Source organism: Gadus macrocephalus, chromosome 2 (genome assembly GCF_031168955.1).
Source record: "Gadus macrocephalus chromosome 2, ASM3116895v1".
Taxonomy (NCBI): Eukaryota; Metazoa; Chordata; class Actinopteri; order Gadiformes; family Gadidae; genus Gadus; species Gadus macrocephalus.
In genome coordinates, this window is record NC_082383.1 from 12,920,634 (window position 1) to 12,943,391 (window position 22,758).

The 22,758-nt window shown below is 43.0% G+C and overlaps 2 protein-coding genes across 6 annotated transcripts; both read right to left on the reverse strand.

Moving 5' to 3' along the window:
- Positions 1-44: 44 nt before the first annotated feature.
- On the reverse strand, positions 45-20,669 carry LOC132449899 (testis-expressed protein 2-like). Of its 5 annotated transcripts, XM_060041802.1 has the most exons (13): positions 20,547-20,663; positions 20,236-20,361; positions 15,824-17,230; positions 14,361-14,561; positions 13,401-13,695; positions 12,561-12,739; positions 11,631-11,831; positions 5,448-5,547; positions 4,419-4,551; positions 3,714-3,854; positions 1,822-2,031; positions 1,237-1,357; positions 45-765 (listed from the first exon to the last, which is right to left on the reverse strand). In XM_060041802.1, the coding sequence occupies exons 3-13, from the start codon at positions 17,063-17,065 to the stop codon at positions 616-618; spliced, it is 2,973 nt and encodes a 990-aa protein (XP_059897785.1). In that variant the 5' UTR covers positions 17,066-17,230; positions 20,236-20,361; positions 20,547-20,663; the 3' UTR covers positions 45-615. The 5 variants fall into 5 exon arrangements, with proteins under 5 accessions (XP_059897785.1, XP_059897800.1, XP_059897795.1 ...); XM_060041817.1 differs by having other exon boundaries at positions 15,824-17,113; positions 20,236-20,669; XM_060041812.1 differs by having other exon boundaries at positions 20,267-20,668.
- Positions 20,670-20,880: 211 nt separating this feature from the next.
- On the reverse strand, positions 20,881-22,758 carry LOC132449955 (zinc finger protein 583-like). Its single transcript, XM_060041861.1, has 2 exons — positions 22,481-22,758; positions 20,881-22,058 (listed from the first exon to the last, which is right to left on the reverse strand). Exons 1-2 carry the CDS (start codon positions 22,650-22,652, stop codon positions 21,244-21,246), a joined length of 987 nt encoding a protein of 328 aa, XP_059897844.1. The 5' UTR covers positions 22,653-22,758; the 3' UTR covers positions 20,881-21,243.

Consider the following 22,758-nt stretch of genomic DNA (forward strand, 5'->3'; position numbering starts at 1 on the left):
TGTTCAGGCGTTTTCTATTGAATGACAATCAATGTCTCACGAAATAATTCATCATTCTTTATTTGTCTGTGATTCAGCCGGGCAGGACAAGGCATTGGCACTGTCCATAGAAATGACATGCATCAAGCCAAGGGTTATTGCATTCAAGCAAAATAACAGAGCATACACTTTCCATTATGAGTGAGGTCATACAGAGCACCCTGTTCACATTTTTTAACTCCTATAAACTATAAAGAAACAAGAAGTCTTTTTTTTTTTATACATTTAAAAAATGTATGGTAAAAAGTTGATCACAGCCCTCGCAATACTCAAGAGATGTGCTTTGGGTCATGCATGTTCGGCGCTACTGTTCTCGGCCGGTAGGGAGCACTACAACACTGTACAACACTCGCTGTACTACCCTCTCACAGTTGAACGGGCTACACATAGTGTGCCAGCTGTCCGTCCACCTGTTCAACTGCCCAACTGTCCATTTGTCCGTATCGAGTAGGAGAAAGGACTCCAGATGCTCCATCATTCCTTTGCAATGAATGCCTAGATTCAGATCAAATTCTGGAATCCGTGTTAGCTCATGAATAGATCCTTGTGGAGACCAGTTGCGCGCCGTTGGCGTTGCTACTCAGACATGTACTCCTGGGAGTCCACTGAGGACTGGCGGGACGAGGAGAGCTGAGCGGGGGAGGGTTGGCAAGGAGGGGGGTTGTCCACGCCAGGGGTCATCAGGGGCAGGTAGAGGTCGTCCATGTTGGGCATCACAAACACTTTCTGTACAGGGTGGGAAGGACGCAATGACGTTTAGAGGGCAAAATACATTTTAAAGAGAAGTTTAAAGGTTGTTTTATTCCATATAGAATGGATCAATACACAAGAGTACATATATTTTACTTTAGAACAGAGAATAGTGGGTCAGGAAAGTCTCTAGGGGTTCTGGGTTAGAGGTCCAATGTATACCCACTGCAGAATACCTCTCATCGTCCTTGAGAAAGATGTCTAACGTACCGGTCCCTTCACGGCATTTTAGATAATATATTTTTTATTATTATAAACATTTTAAATAAATAACTGTCGCTTTCGTCTAAATAAAAAGTAAAAAAAGAGATAGTCGTTTTGTACCTAAAAAGATTCTTTACACTTATTTAATTTGACCATCAAGCTATTGCTTAACACTTTGGGAAAGAGTGAGGCGACAGAAGGACACACAGACAGATGGAGAACCAGGCCCGCTGATAGTCTTACCTGGAACTCACACTGCAGTTTCCTCTCGATCCACTCAGTGACATGGGTGAGGGTGACCTCACGCTCTCCCAGCATAGGACGCACGTGCAAGTCCAGCCTGGGAGGGCCCCGGAAACTGTACCTGGAAGAGAGAAAAAGAAAATAAGAAATGAGAAATGAGAAATGAGAGAGAGAGAGAGAGAGAGAGAGAGAGAGAGAGAGAGAGAGAGAGAGAGAGAGAGAGATACAATAAAAAAGGGCACAAAGAAAACAAATAAATTCTTAAAAGGAATTAAAAGAAAATATAACTTCCAATAAGCTTTCGCTACTTCGATTTAAGGATTAACAAAACCAACAGTAACTGAACCATAGGGACAAAATTAAACTAAATATGAATGTTTAATTGACTAATTGACAGTTTTGATCAAACGAAGTTCTGCCAAAAGGCACTTCATCATCAAGAAAAAATAACGGGACTTGAGTCCTGAGCAGGGTAAAACAAAAACATGTTTTCTCAAAATTGCATATTAAAAAAATTGAAGCCTAAATTATCAATAAAAAACGGTTTTGGGTTCACTGGCAAAATTATATTATATTATAGCCTACCATATTCTGTCAGTTGGGGGTGGCGGAATGTTGATGGCCAGGGTTCCGGAGAGTTCTAGAACCTCCACGCTGAGCATCAGAGGCATGTTGGACACCTCTGCGATCTTCTTCTTGATATACTCGTTCTCCGTGGCCTTCTGGAAGTACTTGGACTTGGCTATTTTATCCACAAACCTCAGGATCTTCCTCCCCGTGCTGCCCCCAGCGTGCCTATGAATGAGCGTTTTGTTGCATTAACACACAAATGTATTCAAACATGCCTTAAAAAATGGCCCAAATTATCTATAGATGTTAACTCATATTTGAACTAAAAAGATATCTAAATGGAATTAAAAAAAAATCATTCATAATTCATTTTTGTCACAGTGAAAATGTAATAACAAATTATAAATACAAAATGCATTTCGTGCAGAAACTGCAGTTAGTGCTGGAATGTGTGTGAGGTTGAAAATAATAAAGCCACATAGTAACATTTGACGTACGTTACTACACAACTATTGAATGGCTTAAATCAAGTCAAAAGATTTGAAAAGTGTTCAAAAGTCTAAATTGAGCAAACAATGTAAACAAAAAAATTACAAATAAAGTGTAAAGTTAAACAAATAGCTTGTATAGCTGAGCTGTTAAAGCTGATAATGGTTGAAATGGTTGAATCAAGTCAGTGTTACAGTCAAGTGTGTGTGTGTGTGTGTGCGTGCGTGCGTGCGTGCGTGTGTGCGTGCGTGTGTGTGTGTGTGTGTGTCATCAATTGAATGAAAAGTGTGTTATTTACGTTATCCTTTACATCTAGTTAATCGAAATAAGCTCACAAAATGATAAGGCTTGTACCGTTGGACTACTTGTATTCTCAGCTTTCATCTGACATATCGCGTATAGCATGACATATATATAAAAATATTGTTTACGTTAGGATATAGCTTCTACCGAAAGTACACTGGATATGTAAGTAGCAGCTAGCCTCTAGCCATATAAACGGGGGTCACCACACACAAAAATCGGATCTATAACAATCATATTTCAAGAAATATCGTAACTGTTTAAGCTTAACATTGTGTTTCTAGGTTAAATTTCAACGTTGTTAGGCTCTGCAAGGTCCAAAATGGTTAGCTTTTGTGATAGCCACCTTGGGGTAGAGCGGGTCATCTCATCATCATCATAAGCGTCTTAGAGTACCATATTAAGCGCTATATAAATTTCATTTATTATTATTATTATTATTATTATCTCATTACGCTCTAGCCTCAACGGAAGGCATTGAGACCAACTGAAAATATAGGAAGCATTGAAATGTGAAATTAAACTGTTGATTCTGAAAAAGTTTTAGAGTGAAAATTGGTTTTGATATGTTGGAAGAATAAAGTGTGTTGATTTGTTAAATGTTTGAACAAAGGTTAATGGTTACAAATTTACCAAATTGCAAAGTCTGAAGTAGTTGAAGTGTCAGAGAATGGGTGGACGGCTTTGCCGTCCTCCCATTGACTTTGATTGTAAGAAATTATATTTTAAAAGTAGAATATAAAAAAAAAAAAAAAGCCAATATGAACATTTTATAAGATTCTCTATGCAGAGAATAATAAAGAAAGAAGGAAAGAAAGAAAGAAGGAAAGAAAGAAAGAAAGAAAGAAAGAAAGAAAGAAAGAAAGAAAGAAAGAAAGAAAGAAAGAAAGAAAGAAAGAAAGAAAGAAAGAAAGAAAGAAAGAAAGAAAGAAAGAAAGAAAGAAAGACAAAAGCCTAAGAAGTACCATAGCTGCATGCAGCACTCACCTAATCATGAATATAAATTATTATTCATATAATTAATTATAAATAATGCACTTTTAGATAATTTTATGACTGATTCACTGAAATGTATTCTCCACTTTCAATGTGACATTTTAGCATAGCATTTATACCCATCAGCCCCCACTGTAGCAGCTCCTTTGTCTCCTGGTGAGCCTTGTGGTTCAGCCGGTGGCAGGTCCTCTTCGTCAGAGGACCCAGCGCTGGATGATTCTTCATCACTATCAGCCAGGACACACACCCTTGGCTTAGAGCTGCAATACACACACACAAAAGCACACAAAAGTGAATGCATGCCAGCAATCACACCCACAGAAACCGACACACACACGACTCAAGTTTGACATTGCAAAAATGTATTCTGGGGCAAGATAGTAAAATTAGTACAATTACTTTACTAGTGTAATTGACTCCCAGCAGATAGGTATTGGTTTTGATCCCCTATGTCCTGGGCAAGTTGCCTAACCAATACCTTCCCCTATAACCTGTATGCCTATCTGAATCCCAGCTTGACCTCTCCGCTCAACTACCTCAGCTGTGTGCCTGGTACCACTAAGAGGAAACATAGCTCGAACAACAAAGTCACAAGTCTTCTCTGTTATGGCCGAGCAGTGGTGGAACAAGCTCCCTGCCCACGTCAGGACCACAGAGAATCCCCAGCGACTCTGAGAGAATCAAGACTCACTAGTGACTCTTTACAGGTGACTCTGTTCAGAGTCATCTGAACAGAGTCCCTTGCCCCCTACCGCCCATTCTCCTCCCTTCCTCAACTAAAAACACCCCTCCTACGCAGTTGTATGTACATAATTGGGCATTACCCTTCTTGGCAGGTCTCTGGGATGCGGTCGGCCTCGGCCCAGCCCTCCTTGCCCAGTTTACAAAGGTTCATCTTGGTCTCAAGGGTCATCTGAAGGCCACCCATGTACGCCACGTCCAGCTCCAGCCACAGACCTGGCTCAATGGCGATCATAGGGGGGGTCGGAGGAGAGAGGATGAAGAGAGAGAGAGAATCAATGGCTTTAAGGCTGCCAGAATCTCACATGTATTGTTAGCATATCCAGGCAAGTTAGCCTTCGTAAGCTGCTCTGGTTAAGATTTTGAGTGTTTAAAACGTAAAATGTGAAAGTGAAAGGAAAAAGTTGCCACTTTGAATTGTTTGCCTTCATGCTGGAATGTTAGACTGTATGTTTATTTGTAAGCCTGCATGTCGAAATTCTAGCCTGCATGAAACAAAAATTATAGTTTGTGATGCCATGGGGTGGCTAGCCAGCCACTAGGCCATTAGTGGTGAGTAATGAGCTCAGTAGAGTTACTTTGAGCTTAGCTAAATCAAGGCTAAGAGGATGTCTAATCCCAATGAGAGGGAAACAATGGACAGGGCTTAACATGACAGGTCGGTCAACAAAACACAGATGATGATGGCCTGGTCTGACCACAGGAAGTGAAGATAATGTATGTGCCTGTTATTTTGTACCTGTGTATTGTGTGCACATGTACATTTGTGTGTGTGTGTGTGTGTGTGTGTGTGTGTGTGTGTGTGTGTGTGTGTGTGTGTGTGTGTGTGTGTGTGTGTGTGTGTGTGTGTGTGTTTGTGCATTGGCATGTTCATTCATGTGTCTATACACTTGCAGACAGAACACTTCTGCTAAATATAGAATCATAAGCTAATCCTTGAGCAATTAGGCAGCATGTACAATCACGGTCACACCGAACACACACACACACACACACACACACACACACACACACACACACACACACACACACACACACACACACACACACACACACACACACACACACACACACACACACACACACACACACGCACACACACACAGACAAACCTCTTTGGTCCAGGGAAGGCTTGGAGGTGCTGAGGACCTCAGGGAGACACGTGCCCATGTCGAGATCAGCCAGAGTCAGCTCGTTCATGAAGTACGGCAACTACACACAGGTGAGGGAGGACACACATATTATTCATTGTGTGTGTATGTGTGTGTGCATCCAAGTGTTTAAAGAGAGAGAGAGAGAGAGAGAGAGAGAGAGAGAGAGAGAGAGAGAGAGAGAGAGAGAGAGAGAGAGAGAGAGAGAGAGAGAGAGAGAGAGAGAGAGTAATGTGATGCTTTGGTGCAGAAAACCCTAGCCCCTCCACCACCAGCATCACCACCTCCACCCTGCGGAGCCTGACTGAGTGCTCAATCAGCACCCTGCTTCTATCACTCAGACACAAAATGTGCACAAATAGACTCGGTTGCACGTACACACATAGGACCTGCCTGCTGTCAGACCCCCTGACCTCCCTTAATGGATTTGCTGCTCAGACCACAGATGACCACACCATATAGTCTAATGTTTATCCATATAACACCTGTGAAATATATCCCTTTAGCCTATAATAGGCAAGGCAAGGCAACTTTATTTATATAGCACTTTTCATACACAAGGCAGACTCAAAGTGCTTCACATATAAACATTGTCATACAATTAAATAAAATAATAGGTAAGAAAAAGAAAAACATGTGCAAAAAATAGAAAGTTAAACAGGCATTTTAGTATTATAATAGAAAATAAAGGCAAAGTTAAAAAAGCTTTTTAGAAAGTGCAATGTATTTAAGATTTAGCAGAAAGCTATAGCAAACATAAAAGTCATCAGTCTTGTTTTAAAGGTGCTCAGAGTTGGGGCAAGTCTTAAATCCTCTGGGAGTTTATTCCAGCTATTTGTTGCGTAGTAACTAAATCCTGCTTTCCCATGTTTTGTGTTTACTCTGGGGATAATTAACAGATTGGTCTCAGAGCTTCTTAGTGGTCTAAAAGGCTGATGTAGTGGAAGCATATCAGTTAAATATTTTGGGCCTAAACCATGTAGGGATTTATAGGTAAGCAACATGATTTTAAAATCAATTCTCTGACCTACAGGAAGCCAATGTAACGATTTAATCAAATTTTTTGGTCTTTGTTAGAACTCTAGCAGCAGCATTCTGAACAAGCTGAAGCTTCCTCAGAGTTTGTTTTGGGAGACCTGTAAGGAGACCATTGCAGTAATCAAGCTTACTAGTGATAAAGGCATGTACAAGTTTTTGTAAGTCTTCGGCGGACATGAGCCCTCTAAGTCTTGCTAAATTTTTAAGGTGATAATATGCCGATTTTGTAACTGATTTGATGTGACTGTCAAAACGTAAATCTGAATCCATGATAACCCCTAGATTTCTGGCTTTGATTGAGGTTTTCAGGGACAGAGAGTGAAGGTGTTGGGTTACTTTAAGCCTTTCCGTTTTAGAACCAAATACAATTATCTCTGTTTTGTCCTCATTTAGTTGAAGGAAATTTCGGCACATCCATTCCTTCACTTGCTCAATGCACTGGCACAGCAGATCTATGGGCCGATAGTAATTTGGTGATAGCGATACATAGATTTGCGTGTCATCAGCATAGCAATGATGGTCAATATTGTTATTTTGCATGATTTGCCCTAGTGGGAGCATGTAGATGTTGAATAAAGAGGGTCCTAAGATCGAACCTTGTGGGACTCCACACAACACGTTGGTTGATTCTGATACAAAGTCGCCAATGGAAACAAAGTAGTTCCTATTTTGTAGGTAGGACCTGAACCAATTTATGACAGCGCCTGAAAGCCCCACCCAGTTTTCTAACCTTTCCAGAAGTAATGTATGGTCTACAGTGTCGAATGCAGCACTGAGGTCAAGTAGCATTAGTATTGAGGTTTTGCCAGAGTCTGTGTTAAGACGGATGTCGTTTACAACTTTAATAAGGGCGGTCTCAGTGCTGTGCAGGGGTCGAAATCCAGATTGGAAGGTGTCATAGCAACCAGTTGATGCCAGGAAGTGATTAAGTTGCTGGAGGACAACTTTCTCAATGATTTTACTTATGAAGGGTAGATTTGATATTGGTCTGTAGTTGTTAATAATAGAGGCATCTAGGCTCCGCTTTTTTAAAAGGGGTTTAATAACTGCAGTTTTCAAAGCTTTTGGGAAATTGCCTGACTGGAGAGAGTTGTTAACTATCTGCAATATGTCTACTGCTAGGCAGTCGAAAACATTCTTAAAGAGGTTGGTAGGTATAGTATCAAGGCAACAGGTGGATGGCTTTAGTTGTGCCACAGTTTCCACAAGATTTTGAGAGTCTATAACATTAAAGCATGCCATCCTTGCCACGTAATTTTTGCCTGAACAGGGTGGTAGTCTAACATTTTTGTTTGAAGTGGAGATATTGATGGCGCGTCTGATACCTTTCTGCGTGGAATGGAGATCAGGTGGAATTTCTGTTGGGGGGTTGGTCAGTCTGTCAACAGTTGCAAATAGGGTTTTTGCATTATTAGTGTTGGTTTTAATGATATTGGAGAAAAATGTTTCTCTAGCATTTTTTAAGGCTAAATTGTAGGCACGGAGGCTCTCTTTATAGATATCATGGTGAATATGAAGTTTTGTTTTACGCCAGATGCGTTCAACCTTCCTGCATTCTTTTTTCTGTGCTGTTACAGAAGCAGCATTTCTCCAGGGTGCCTTTTGCTTTCCAGAAATCGTTTTAACCTTATAAGGTGCAATGACATCAATGACTTTCAAAATTTTCCAATTAAAGTTTTCTACAAGATCATCAGCAGAACATGGGTTTAGAGGTGGTAGCAAGGAGATGGCCTTTTTAAAAAGTACATTAGAATCTTCATTGATATACCGTTTTTTGACAGTGTTTGATTTTGTCTGTATGTCGGGAATAAAAGATATGTTAAAGAAAACACAAAAGTGGTCAGACAAGGAAGGATCAGTCACAGAGAGATCAGAAACATTGAGTCCCTTTGTGATTACCAGGTCTAGAGTGTGCCCCTTACAATGAGTAGCCTCTTTCACATGTTGAGACAGTTCAAATGTGTCCAAAATGGCAAAAAGTTTTTTTGCACACTTGTCATTCAAATCATCAGTATGAAAATTGAAGTCACCAGTTATAACTAGACAGTCAAATTCTGTGGAGATGCTAGACAATAACTCTGTGAAGTCATCGAAAAAATTTGCAGAATATGTGGGTGGCCTGTAAATAATTAATAGGAGAACTCTGGGGGAGCATTTCAATACAGCACTAAGGTATTCGAATGATGGAAAATCACCAAATAACATCTGTTTCCCCTGAAATACATTTTTAAATATAGCAGCAACCCCTCCACCTCTTTTTCCAGATCTACATGCATCAAAAAAGTTATAGTTGGGAGGAGCTGTCTCTATTAGAACGGTTGCACTGTTAATTTGTTCCAGCCATGTTTCAGTTAAAAACATAAAATCCAGTTTAGAAGTGGTAATAAAATCATTAACTAAAAATGATTTGTTATTAAGAGACCTCACATTAAGTAGAGCCATCCTGATGGTGTTGTTGATAGGCTTTAAGGTTGTTTTTGGTTTGGAGGCAATAGATATGAGATTTGTGAGGTTAGCAGTGTGTCTAAGTTTCCCTTTGTTTACTCTCTTAGTGGTTACAGCATGAATGCGAAAGTTGCCCTGCTTTGACGTAGGCAACCTTGGGTTCAGCAGATTATGTGAAACTTCCTTTATACTGTGTCTACGGCTGAACCCTTTTTTGTCTCAGTAATACTCAGGACTACTATCAGTATAGGGGGGGGGCTGGGGCGCCATCCTCTTGGGTGTTATCAGCCATGATCAATGACACAGATATAAGTTTGCTGCCAACATATTCCAGTCTCTTATATTCGGCTGGAAAATCGCAAAGGGAGGAGAAATTGGGGCTGGAGAGATAGCTATGGGAGAGATGAGGCTGGAGGTCATCGTTGATGGGGGAATGCAGAGGAGGGGGGTGGCCGTTCGTCGCCAAGCCAGCATCAGCGATGGGGGAAAGCACAGTGTTGATGGCGTCGGGCGGGCTGTTGTCTCTCTTCAAGGTCTGTATCTGTGTGTCAGATAGTGGCAGAGTAGATGTGTGGGGGAGGCTGTAGTCTTTCAGCTTGCCTCAATGGCGACTGGTTATTGTTCCGTCTCTGTCCGCACTGTCCGTCCGGACCCTTCTCAGGGCTCAGGGGTGCATGGGTGGCAGGCGCGTTCGTGGACTCTTGAAGTGGAATCCGGCTGATACATGTAACTTTAGCTTTGATGGCGTCGGGCGGGCTGTTGTCTCTCTTCAAGGTCTGTGGGCTGTCTGCTATCTGTGTGTCAGATAGTGGCAGCTCAACCTGTGCTCTGATTGTGGCCTGCGCGTCAGACCATGGCAAGATATGTGGGCTGTCTGCTATCTGTGTGTCAGATAGTGGCAGAGTAGATGTGTGGGGGAGGCTGTAGTCTTGCTTCTTCTCAACCTGTGCTCTGATTGTGGCCTGTGCGTCAGACCATGGAGATTTGTGGGAAAGCGAGAAAAGAAAATTGTCCCTCAACAGTTTTGAGCCTAACCTGTTTGGGTGTAGGCCATCTGCTCTGAAAAGATATTTGCGCCTCCAGAATAAGTTGAAATTGTCAATAAAGCCCCTTCCTCTTTCATTGCAGACTCTGGAAAGCCATGTATTCAGTGCAAGTAGACGACTGAATCTGTTTATTCCCCTGTCAACTGCTGGTATGGGTCCACTGATGAATGACTTGATGTGTATTTTGTCCAGTGTATCCAATAGATCAGTGTAATCCCTCTTCAGAAGTTCTGACTGTTCTCTTTGAATATCATTAAATCCTGCATGCACAATAATCTGTGAGATTTTGGGGTTTTCCAATATGATTTTGGCTAGTTTATGGTTGATATCACTAACCATTCCATATGGGAAGATGCATGTTTTGATCTTCTTACCGGTTATATCCTTGATGGTTGAGTCTCCTATAATCATAGTGTCTGGTTCATCTGCTTTCTCTGAGATGGGCCCTTGTTGGACGGTGGCAGACACATGCGCAGCCCGCCTCCGTGGCGACTGGTGGTTCCATCTCTGTCCGTACCGTCTGTCCGGACACATTTCAGGTGTCAGGGGTGCACAGGTGGCCGAAAAGCGCAGCTCGCCTCAATGGCGACTGGTTATTGTTCCGTCTCTGTCCGCACTGTCCGTCCGGACGCATCTCGGGGCTCAGGGGTGCATGGGTGGCAGGCGTGTTCGTGGACTCTTGAAGTGGCAGGAACCGGTTCTTCAGTGGCAGGGTTAATTTCAGTGACGGGCTAATCCGGCTGATACATGTAACTTTAGCTTTGGGTAGCTTAGCATTTGGCGTTGAGTGAACTTGTTGATTCACTTTGGTATGTTGTTTTGGCTTAGCGCCGACTCTGTGCCAGTGAGACGCAGCTGGAACTGTCTCTCTCTTGTCCAGCTTCGGGAAGGATACAGTGTAACTTTGATCATCTTGCTGTATCTGAGTGAGCTCAGCAAACTCACCCATCGGCACTGTATCCTGTAGGAGTCCTTTGCATTTTTCTAATGCTGCTAGTCTCGTTTCAAATAAAGCCAATGTCTGTTGCAGTTTGGTGCAGTCTGTGCTGTGTCTTCCCAGTCTCCGTGCCTGAGATATCCGAATACAGAGGCATGTTGGCGATAGGAAAGTCCAAGGCTTTTTCTGCGGTCTGATCCGGGAGTAAAAAGTGCCAAAATGTATTGTTGAATCGAGCGATTGAGGACGACGGAAACAAACTATATACTGTTAGGTATTATGATCATGATAATAGCACATTTATATTTCAGAGAGGATACTCTTGTCTCTTGTCTGTCTTGTCTCCCAACTAGCCGCCATCCATTCATCAACCTACCTCTCTATCCACGTGTCAATCAATCCATCCATCCACAAATTACCAATACACCTATCCATTGATTCACATTTCTATACATTCATCTTTCCATCTCTCCCTCCCTCTCTCCCTCCTTCCCTCCCTCCTTCCATCCCTCCCTCCTTCCCTCCCTCCTTCCATCCCTCCCTCTTTCCCTCCCTCCCTCCTACCATCCCTCCTACCATCCCTCCATCCATCCCTCCCCCCCTCTCATTCTCTCTCTTCCTCCCTCCCTTCCTCTTTCCATCCATCCATCACTTCATCTATTCATTCCTCTTAGTCACCCTGATCTTGGAAAGCTTCTTCTGGATCTTGTGGGCAACTTTGTCAGACCAGTACTTCTCACGTAGAAAGTCCCAGAAGATCCGGCCCACCAGGGAGTTGACCCAGGCGGGATGAACCTCCGCAAAGGAGCACCCTGGATTAGACTCAGCCCCAGCCTCGACTTTGGCTGCCCCCTCACAGAAGCACTCCTCAGCAGATAACTGGATGGGCAGAAGGAAAGGACAGCAAAGGACAGGATGAAGCCAGACTGGAGCGAACAAATATCCTTGTCTTTGGTTTCCATTCATTGATTACACATATATTAGTAATCATTGAATGATCAATGATCAAATAAACACTTTTATCCATGTGTCTCCCAATACAATGATGGAATGCATATTTAGTATTGATGGCCCAAGTGCTAGACTGGGAGTCAAACCCCCTGTCTAGCTAAAATTGGTAGACTGGAACCTAAACCCTGGTATTTATTGTCATGCTCTGCCATGCAGTTGAGCTCAGCAGGATCATACAAAACAAAGGAAATGCAGGTCATAATTCAAATCAACATTATTTAAATACCCCTTTATCACAGTTACGTTCTCAAAAGGGGTAAGAAGCGATGTCCATGCCAGAATGTAATCACATATCGAAACATAAGGAGTGATTTTAGTCAGCAGAGTGAGTTGTGCCAGCATCCTAGGCCAGGAAAACCAGCAGTGCGATGCAACTAAGCTGTCATCGATCGGTTCATTGATCGGGTCAGATCAATGACAGTTGCGTAATAAAGTAGGACATCAGAATTGCTAAAAGGCTCAGTGCTTCTGAGACAACGTTTAAGATGTACTTTGATACCCCTCATAGCCAGGAATTCCGGTAGGGCATCATTCATTTACTTCAATATGTACTCTGGGACATATTTTTTAATAAACTATAATAAATGGTTTACTTACCATCTTGCTCGTCGTTGGGCTCCCATGGTCGCTAGGGCAGGGGCTAGGGGCGGGACTTACGCTGTCCAGGCCAATGAGATGACTCATGTACATAGTGTAATCCAAAGGGACCTTTGCTTTTGGAGCCCCTGGCAACTCATCTGTTCCTTCTTCAAGAGTATCCCCACCTACAACGTTTTCTGGTTGATGGAGAAACGACAACCATGAAAGGGAAAAAAAGTAACAGAAAATTATTAATGATTAATATTATCATATTATTATAATATTATATCTACTCCACATCTATGGTAGCCTGGCACCGCCCGCCTACGTACTTCCGCTCAATTTTAATTTCCCTTCAGTACTATGTCTGGGTTTGGGGTATATTCACAGGTTTTCGCCGGCCAAATTTTGCCGACCAATCAGTTGAGGTTGTGCGCTAGTTGCAGTTGTAGTCAAATGTTAGAGATTGGTTATGGCAGATCCAGAGTTGCATTGGGCAGATTCAATACTTTTAAACTCCAACAGGCACCCGCCTTCAAGTGAGTTAACGTTTGTCAATGGTGAGACTCTCTGCGCAAATGAAATGAAGTACAAGAGTCTGGTAGGACCAGGCTACATCTATGGTGTAGTGGAGGTTAACTCAAAAAACCCAGTTCATTCATTCTTATTTAATTTGGGTAATTGGTCGAATCCATTAATCTTGTCGCTGTATCAGACATTTAGATTGCACACTACTACAGTTTTCTGTATAACCCGGCTTCTAGTGTTGGCTTCTTTGCTGGCCTGAGTTTGTGCACACTCATCTTTCAACCATCGTAAACCCATCTCCAACTCGTCGGCAGAATCGCATCAACGTACCCGCCTTAGACTGCTCCCTGCTGGGACTGCGGTCGAGCCGGGACGCCCTGGAGGCGGAGAGGAAGTGCTGGAACCAATCCTCCTTCTCCCGGCCAGTCCGCCCAAACAGGTAGAGGGTGTCGTGGGAGTGAGGCTCCGCGAGGTCTGGCTTCTCTGTCGCCCGCTCCTCATCCTCTGATCCTGGGAGGAGGATCTCCTCCTCCTCCACTTGTACACCCTCAGCCAGGACCAGACATATAGGGTACTTCCTATTCCACACTCGCTTCCGGGCCAGCATCGAGGGCAGCAGTGACACCTGAGTTAAATAGAGATGAAGAGATGAGATGCTGAACGCTCTTACTGTGTTGATAAAGAAAACTCTGCTTGACTCTTTCACCCCTCGCCCCAGAAAACCCTGAGATGTTCAAGGTTATGATGTATTTGTTGCATAAGAGAACCACCAGTAGAAGTCATTAATGGATGGCCATGAAATGCTTCCATTCCAGGCAACCTCAGCCATGCAAATAAGAAGCAAATATCAGCCATCACAGGTAAAATCCCCTTAGTTTTTGGTTTCACCTCTGTGTTATGTGACAAAGTGAGTGCAGAGAGGAGATCAGGCGGCCGATCAACTTCCTGGTTCTTTGTTTTGGTCAATTGCCCACATAACCCATATCTTCTTCTGGGAATCATATGTGTTTGTATGTATGTGTGTGTGTGTGTGTGTGTGTGTGTGTGTGTGTGTGTGTGTGTGTGTGTGCGTGCGTGTGCTAGCATGTGTGTGCATGCCTACATGTGTGTTTGTGTGTGTCCACATGTGTTTGTGTGTTTGTATGTGTGTGTGTGTGTGTCTGTATGCATACGTGCGCATGAAAACCTATGCATGTGCAGGTGTGTGTGTGTGTATGTGTGTGTTTGTTTTTGTGTGTGTACGTGCGTACGTGTACGGGTCTTTGTAGCCACACACTCTGGCACACTGACCTTGCAGTCTGCTAGTTGATAGGTGCGCGAGCGTACAAACACCACCTCAGGGGGGGTCTCGTCAAAGGCAGCCCTGCGGGGGATGCTGGCACGGGGGTAGGCCAGCCGTAGCCGGCTGCCCTCCAGCGTGGCATAAACAGAGCTGGTGAGGGACGGCTGGAAGGTCTCAGGGTCATAGCCCTGGATTTCATTCATCCAGCCCTGGGAATCACAGGCAATGTATTCATGAACACAAAGGTACAGCGGCGTGGTTAGCTGAATGAATACAATCCAGAAAATAAAAATACTAATAATAATAATGTTTTTAGGCTTTTACGAAACACAATACACACATATTTAGGAGCTACATGACAGATTCACACCAAAACAAACACAACAATATCTTTATCAAATAAATATATTCTGAATAAAGATAGGTTTGGTGATATTAGCAACACTTTACAATTAAACTACATCATCCTTACATCCCAAAATAAGTAAAACTGAAGAAAAAAACCAATTCAAACTGAAAAATACAAATATAAACAAAACACTTGTGGTGACAGTACAGCGGAGTGGGAGAGGAAACACGACACATTGCAGACTACAGTCTCTGTAAGATTTCCTTTAACACTGGGGGAGTTGTCTTTCAAACAATTCACCTCCTGCTGTTACACTCTCTGTCCCACTAAACCCTGAGTGCCACAGGAGAGGCGATTTTATAAAGCCCATTATTATAGGTTTTTGTTGGCTTATAATATGTGCAGGTAGTTTACAAAGCAAGTATCTCAGCACTAATCAATTATACAGTATTTGTCCCCACGCAAGTTAGGTGTTGTTGTGTCGGAGTGTGTGTATGCGTGTGCGTGTGTGTGTGTGTGTGGGATCATTTGTGACGGATTAAGCCAGACAGACAGAAAGAAAGACAGATAGACAGCAAGAGAGATTGACAGAGAGATAGACAGATAGATAGATAGATGGATAGACAGATAGACAGTTAGACAGATAGATAGATGGATAGACAGATAGACAGATAGACAGACAGACAGACAGACAGACAGACAGACAGACAGACAGACAGACAGACAGACAGACAGACAGACAGACAGACAGACAGACAGACAGACAGACAGACAGACAGACAGACAGACAGACAGACAGACAGACAGACAGACAGACAGACAGACAGACAGACAGACAGACAGGGGAAAGGGAAGGGAAGAGGGAAGAAGAGAGACTGTTGAGAGCAGGCAAGCAAGATAAAGAGAGATATCGAGAGATAGATAGAGAGTGACAGAGATAAATGGATTACAAAGATAGATCAATAGATAGATCAATAGATAGATAGATAGATAGATAGATAGATAGATAGATAGATAGATAGATAGATAGATAGATAGATAGATAGATAGATAGATAGATAGATAGATAGATAGATAGATAGATAGATAGATAGATAGATGTGAACTCTTTACATCACCTACCTCTAGGAGCTGGGTCTCCCCGAGTTCTGCTGATCCGGGCTCTTGTGAAGGGTGCAAACGGTTCCTCCTTTCGGCTGGTCGTCGTGGGGTGAACAGATAAACCACCACTAGACCCAACAGAAAGCCACAGGCTACGCCGACAGAAAGCCCCGTTATATAGGAAGGCAGGGGCAGCACAAAGACCCCAAAGGTCAAGAGGCCCACTACGAAGAGCCAACACCGAGGCATGGATGCCCCAGGCACCGTGCATCGAGGCTGGGTGGACTCCCCGCGATGCGCCCCTCTGGATCTCTCCTGGAGCTCCACCACTTGAGGCATGTCTCTGTACTTGCAGACTTCATAATGACTGTCCCTGTGGTCGTCATGGGGCTCCGGCGAATGGGAGCGTTTCCGTGGGCCCTTTGAGGGCCTTCTCTGCGGTGAGGCGCAGACTCCCCTCTGCTCGTCGGTCGTTCGTCTCCGAAACCTGAGCTGGGCGTCTGCGGCAGCATCCTCGCTGTTGATGGGGCTGCCGCCCCCGGCCCCGTGGGAGACGGGGGGGTCCCCGGCCCCTGATGCCCTGCCCTGCTTGGGGCTGCCAGAGGAAGAACACTCATCTCCCATCATCTTACTAAACATGCTCATGGGGTCCTGCATGGCCTCGGAGAACTTCCTCCGCGTGTCCTCCAGCTCGGCGATCAGGGAGCTCCCCCGGGACTCTGTGGGTGACGTGCTGCCTGCGGAGGAGGACCCGGCCCCCCAGATGTCCCCCTCGCCCGCACCGCCTGCTCTGGGCTGGGCCTCCGGGATCCGGTGCTGGGTGAGCTGCTTCCAGGGGTGCATGTGGAGCTTGGAGTCCGACTTGGAGAGGTTGACCTCGGGTTCGCCGCGGTAGGAGGTCTCAGTGGACAGGGACTTGACCAGGCTGAGCAACGGCTTGGCTCTCGCCGAATGGCTCACTCTGGTCTCCAGCTCGGTGGAGGAGGACTTCACCAGGTGGCTGGACATGGGGAGGTCTTCGGAGGAGGTGGAGAGGTCAGCCAGGGAGCCCGGGGAGGAGGGCGAGTGTGGTATGTGGAAGCCCTGGGTCCACTGTCTTTGGCCGGAAGAATCTGAGCCCAGATCCATCCCCAGGCTGAGGTCGCTCCGGCTGAGGGTACCGCCCGAGGCTCTGGGCTTGTCCCTGGAGAAGGCCACAACAGGGCCCTCCTCATGGCAGTCCAGGCTGAAGATGAGCTTGCTCTCCTCCATGCTGTCTGTCATATGGTGGCTATGGTGAGGCTCGGGACAAGAGACCAAGGCAGTTGTCTCCTGTGGAGTGAGACATGTCGGGGCTCATGGCGCTAATATCCAAGGGCAGCTTCAAGTAAATTCAAGTGTATTCTGGAACGTTCTCGCTCCTCAACTTCAGTTCATTGAGAACGAACACTTGGGTAAAGGGAAAAGTTGACATTGTCTGCTGTTAGTTGAAAAAAAATGCCATGGTATACAACATTAGAATGAGTAATGAGATGCCTAATGTAAAAATGTATGCTATATACTGTATATATATATATATATATATATATATATATATATATATATATATATTGATGATTGATAAATGGAACTGGGGCAAAAACTAGACAAAAATATGAAATGCTAAACAAAATGGACAATACAAAAAAAATATGACAATATCGATAGAGGGATGACCATGTGTCTCTGGGTTTTAATGTCGCCTTTGTTAGTCACAGCTTTCTCCTCTCACACTATTCAACTAACATTGCAAATTAGTCTTCAGCCAAATCTTTACGCCTTTTTGCTCTTTATCATTACTCCCACATTTTCTCCCTCATGCTCTCTCCAATGTTTTCTCGCCTTTTTTCTGATATCTCCACCTATTCGTTGACATTGATATCCTCACAGCCCTGTCATTTTCCCTATCTTTTTGTGTATTTTATCACTTTCTTAATCAGTCTTTCTTTCATTGTTGTCATTTCTTCCAAAGGCCAGGGTTCACCCTTTGAAAGACGATAACAAGGAACAAAGAAAATATGTGCATACATGTATCTGCTTGTCCAGGCTCCAACCAAGACGCAAGAGGAGCAGAACCTACTTCGACAATCTCTCTCCTATCTCTAGAACCATCTGAGAAGTAGGAGAGCGCAGAGCACCACAGTTGCAGTAATCCCACAGTCAAGGTCAATCATAGGCCTACGGCCCGTAATCTTTAATTAGCTGACATGATCCTGACCAGAATATCTGTGAAGTGGGACAACCTGACCAGGACTGTAAACGCAGGGACAACAGGAGTAGGAGAATTGGTAACGGCTAGGTGGGTTATTATTTTTTGCAAGGTCACACAGGTGAAGAATCCTCTGTGCACTATTGAATTGTAGTAAATTCCTACCTGCAATGTCCATTCGGATTCTAGCAATAACATACAAGATTTTACTAGAATTTATAACACTGAGCATTCTGTTGAATGTGATAATAAAGCACTTGAACTTTAGGGATCATAGAAAAGGATGTCTTAGGCCAGGAAACATACATATTGTTTTGTGCACAGCAGTGTGCACAAAATATTGTCAAAACATTTAGTTTAGTTATTCTCAATAAAGCCAATTCATGATTATAGTTCGTAACACGAAGTTTTAAGATGAAGAAATATTATCTTTGATCGGATTGGGATAGGCCTTGCCTTGTAGAGAATATAATGAAACACACACACACACACACACACACACACACACACACACACACACACACACACACACACACACACACACACACACACACACACACACACACACACACACACACACACACACACACATACAGACACACAAACGTGCGGTTGTGTACAATTTCACAAAACACAAACGAATACATGGACAAGCAACCACAAATGTCACAAACACTGTCCAACAAGCCTTTGGCATCAAGAAACCTGAAACTCCCGTAGGGAAATCAGGTCTACAGGACTTCAGGAGTCACCACACAAAGCTTTACCTGGCCTGTTTTTCTTTGTAAAAAGTACATTTTACTGAGGCTAGCAATGTTGCTTGGTTGAGGGATAGTGTTAGACTCTGGTATGGTCCAGAATGAGACTGGCTTACCCTTAATCCTCCGCAATAAAGGGGATTAAGACAAGGAAATTGTGACTGCAAGTACATAAATCAATAGGATAAGACAAGACAAGTCAATTAATTGGTTTAGATCTATCACAGAAACACAGTCCTGCTGTCATGGTTTACATCACAGCATGGCACACACAAACCAGCGGTGTCATGTACAAGAACATACAGTCATGTATGTACATGTATGTATTTATTCAGTCATGATGAACGTGTGTTGTGATGATTACAGACCAATATGTTAAAACAGACTCAAACTCAGAGTGCATTCCCATTCCCTGATTGTTTTAATTATCTAAAGTGAGGGTTCAGCGTTGTCAGATCCAAGCTGCTACTTCTCCAGGAGAGGACAGGAGGAAAAGCCTCTGAATATCACTGAACAACGGTGCAACTGATTACAGAACTGGGTGTGTAACGTTTCAGACTGCTGCTACTGCCGATCAACAGGTGAATTTATACAACAACAAACACCAAAAAACAACCACTAAACAAGGACACATAAGGAACCAAATTTTGGTTTCACTGAGGCCGTCAGATCAAAAAAACGGATCATAGCTAATGTTTGAATATAATGAAAAATAACAATTGATGGTTTATCCTTGACATTCCATTCTTCTGTTAGGGATTTAATTGTGCTTTAAAAGGTCTCCGTGGTCAAATTGCTTACATGATAGACCATACATACTAAGCAAAGCAAGTAGGCGATGGAAATGGATAGATCATATGTATGGTAGCAGAGGTTGAGACGGATACCTTCATTAATTCGGTACCAATCTTCATCAACAGGCTATATCAAGGAGGTCTGAGCATTGAAGCAACTCTTGCTTCACCGAATTTAGAAACTGTATTGTACAATTAGATGGGTCCCTAACTCCTACAGGCTTTTTCTGTAGCCCAGTATACATAAATAAGAATTAAAAGTAGACTATTGAAAATAATCTTGCAGGTGGAGGTGCTGAGAGATGCTGGTTTATACAAAATATGATTATTTTCTTGGAATCAATTGGCATAATAATTAATATCAAAGCCACTTGGCATAATTGAAATCTATGAATACATCGAAGTAGCGTATCATAGGCTACACTTCGATTGGACTTTTTCGGGCATAGACTGTTCACATTTCTTGTCCTAGTTACAACGCATGCATGTTTTCATCCATTGCATTATGCAATATCATCAAAAATGTGCAAATTACTATCGGCTCTTTTTTTCTCTAAAATAAGCAGAACATTGCAGCTAAGGCATAACGCGTACGTCATTGAGTATGCCAGTATTTCATATGGAAAATATATAGTTTAAAAGGAGATAATTTACCAAAATTCCATGTGGGACAAAAGTAACGGACCTCGGCGGGAATGAAATCCTCTCAGCATCCCAGTGTTTGGATTGGTGGATGCGGTGCAGTGCACTGCAGAACGCAGCGTGCTCGATTCCTGGAGGCTAGAGAGAGACAGCTGGGGTAGCCTACGCGCAATATAAATCATACGACTGCAGTAGGTATAGGTCAAAATATTGATCTAACTTTACAGAGTTATCGACCATCTTTTTTGTTAACTGCTTTTTAACACTCTATCTAGGGTAAGGCACGTCTGCGCGTCAAAGTAAAGGAAGTCGTTATTAAATACCGAATCTCTACCGGCCGTTCGACGCTACGTAGACTACGTCGTGTGAACGCAGAATGAATTGATAGAGACCTGGTTGCTCCAGACACAAACTCTAATCCAGATTAGGAAAGGGTTCGGCCTGTGTGACGCTCTCTCGCGTCAAAACAGAATTCGCCTGCACTCCATCGCCCCCCCCCCCCTTGCTCCTACTGTGATCAAGTGACTATACAATGTATTTCGATTTATCGTTTTGATGATTATTTTAATACTGGTAGAAGTCTTCAAAGAATAACGGCTGGATTTCTCCTAATCATGTTGTCTCTGCTCATTGTGTACAATAATCTAGTCAACCCGGTTTTGAGGATTCTTGGAAGTTTATTGTCTTTAAGAAGGAATTTCCTTCCTTCTTTGGTACTAAAAATAAAAACAAAGATAGACTTGCAACATATATATTACTAACGTGACAAACATAATAAAACATTGTCATCACAGAGAACAATAAATAAAACAAGTGCTTAGAACAATACATTTAAAAAATAATACTTATGATTCGCCTATACAAGAAAAACTGGAAATGTATACAAAATATATTAACATTTTGTATAAAATATACTGTATATTTTGAGGGAGATCTCTTAAAAGACAACCTCAAATGGTCAATAACCAACTTCAGATTGAGTTCAGAGCCAACCGGTCTTGTTCATCGTCAGTTGCAATTTCAAAATGTGCCCGTGCTAGAACTTTGTTGCCAGTCTTCACACGCAAGCTGCCTCAACCCCTTATGTTGCTTGGAGTGTATAATCAGAAAACACTGTTTTGAGAACGTTTTGCCACAAATGTGACAAAAGTAGGAACCCCTGTGAGCGCACCTCAGATGATTTAACAGGTCGTTTATGTTGTGGCATGACCGATTACATATACCACAGATCACCGTGTGGTCGTCGTGCATTTTTATATGTTTCATGAGAGAGCCGATGTACCGAAACGGCTTGCCGCACAAATGGCAAAAGCTTTGGTCGGAGTTCTGATTCCTTGTGGAGGCACTTTCGAGAGGCAGCGGTGTCAACTCCTGATTCAAACCTAAACCGTTGCTCTCTCTTTGGACTGCCAATGCAGACTCTTTGGTTTTCTGTCTTTGTTTACTCCACTCCTCTTGTCGATCACTGATCAAAGCTGATGGACACATTGAAAGAAAGTCTGCTATTTCATATGTAGACCTGACCTCCATGTCGGGCTGTTCTGGGTCTCTATCTCTATTCATGATGTTAACTGTGGTAGTAGTCGTGTGAACATCCAACCCTTCACTGTCAATGCACATGACCTCTCTTTCTTCTTTGATCTTGGATATATCCAACTGGATTGCATTGTTTGTGTATGTGGAGTCAACGTTCGTTTGCGAGTGTTCAGATTCTTCGTCATCCATGCTTCGTGTGGATCCTTCTTCTCTTTTAATTGTTGCGGCCATGTTCACCAGTCGGGGAGTGATGCTAGCGTCTTCTCGAATAACGATTCCGTTGTTGATATCTGGATGATCTGAAGAGAGAGATGGATCAGTTACACTTTATTTATTAACTTAATTTATTTAAACATTTTTTAAATAAGACTGCAACAAAAAGTGCTCAAAATATATAAACATAATATAAGTACAAATATGAATCACAAATATATAGATAGACATAGAGATAGACTTTTACAAATAAACTGATATTACATTTTTCCAATTAAGATTCTGTTAAATATTGACGGACTGCTGCAGTGCAGCTCCAGAGGAATTTGAGGGAAATGAGACAGCTGACCACTGTTTACATTAGTAGCATGTTAGCTCCATGAGCTAAGTGCTAGTAAACATTAGCATAATATGGACGTCAACAGCAAATCATTGTCTATCAGAGCCCTGAAACAAACATTTAGCAATCGCACATGCAACGTAGTAGAGAAAATCTTATACTACGAACCCTTCAGTCGATGAAGTTCCAGCTGCTTTTGGAGATAGCGTACCTCTTCTCTATAACGAGTAACTTCAGCCTCGTACAATGTTATGACTTTCTCAACCTCATCAAATATTTCGATAGCTGCTGAAGAGAGGCGTTCACTCATAAACACTCTGAGATTCATCATAGAGGTCATTTTTATGCAAGAAATGTTGTTCACATTGATAGCAAACCCTAGAAAAGCATCAGATTAGTAGCTTTCTAAAGCTTCAGGGCATAATATAAAAACAGGAAGTACTTAT

Bases quoted from the DNA above. Each gene is read 5' to 3' on its own strand.
- LOC132449899 (XM_060041817.1), bottom strand. From the start codon at position 17,065: ATGACAGACAGCATGGAGGAGAGCAAGCTCATCTTCAGCCTGGACTGC. The intron at 2,032-3,713 runs GTATAAATGCTA...GCTCATTCATAG, and splicing joins GCTACAGTGGGGGCTGATGG to GCACGCTGGGGGCAGCACGG. The intron at 1,358-1,821 runs GTAGGCTATAAT...TCTCTCTTCCAG, and splicing joins CCCCCAACTGACAGAATATG to GTACAGTTTCCGGGGCCCTC.
- LOC132449955 (XM_060041861.1), bottom strand. From the start codon at position 22,652: ATGACCTCTATGATGAATCTCAGAGTGTTTATGAGTGAACGCCTCTCT. The intron at 22,059-22,480 runs GTTCGTAGTATA...CTCTCTCTTCAG, and splicing joins GGAACTTCATCGACTGAAGG to ATCATCCAGATATCAACAAC.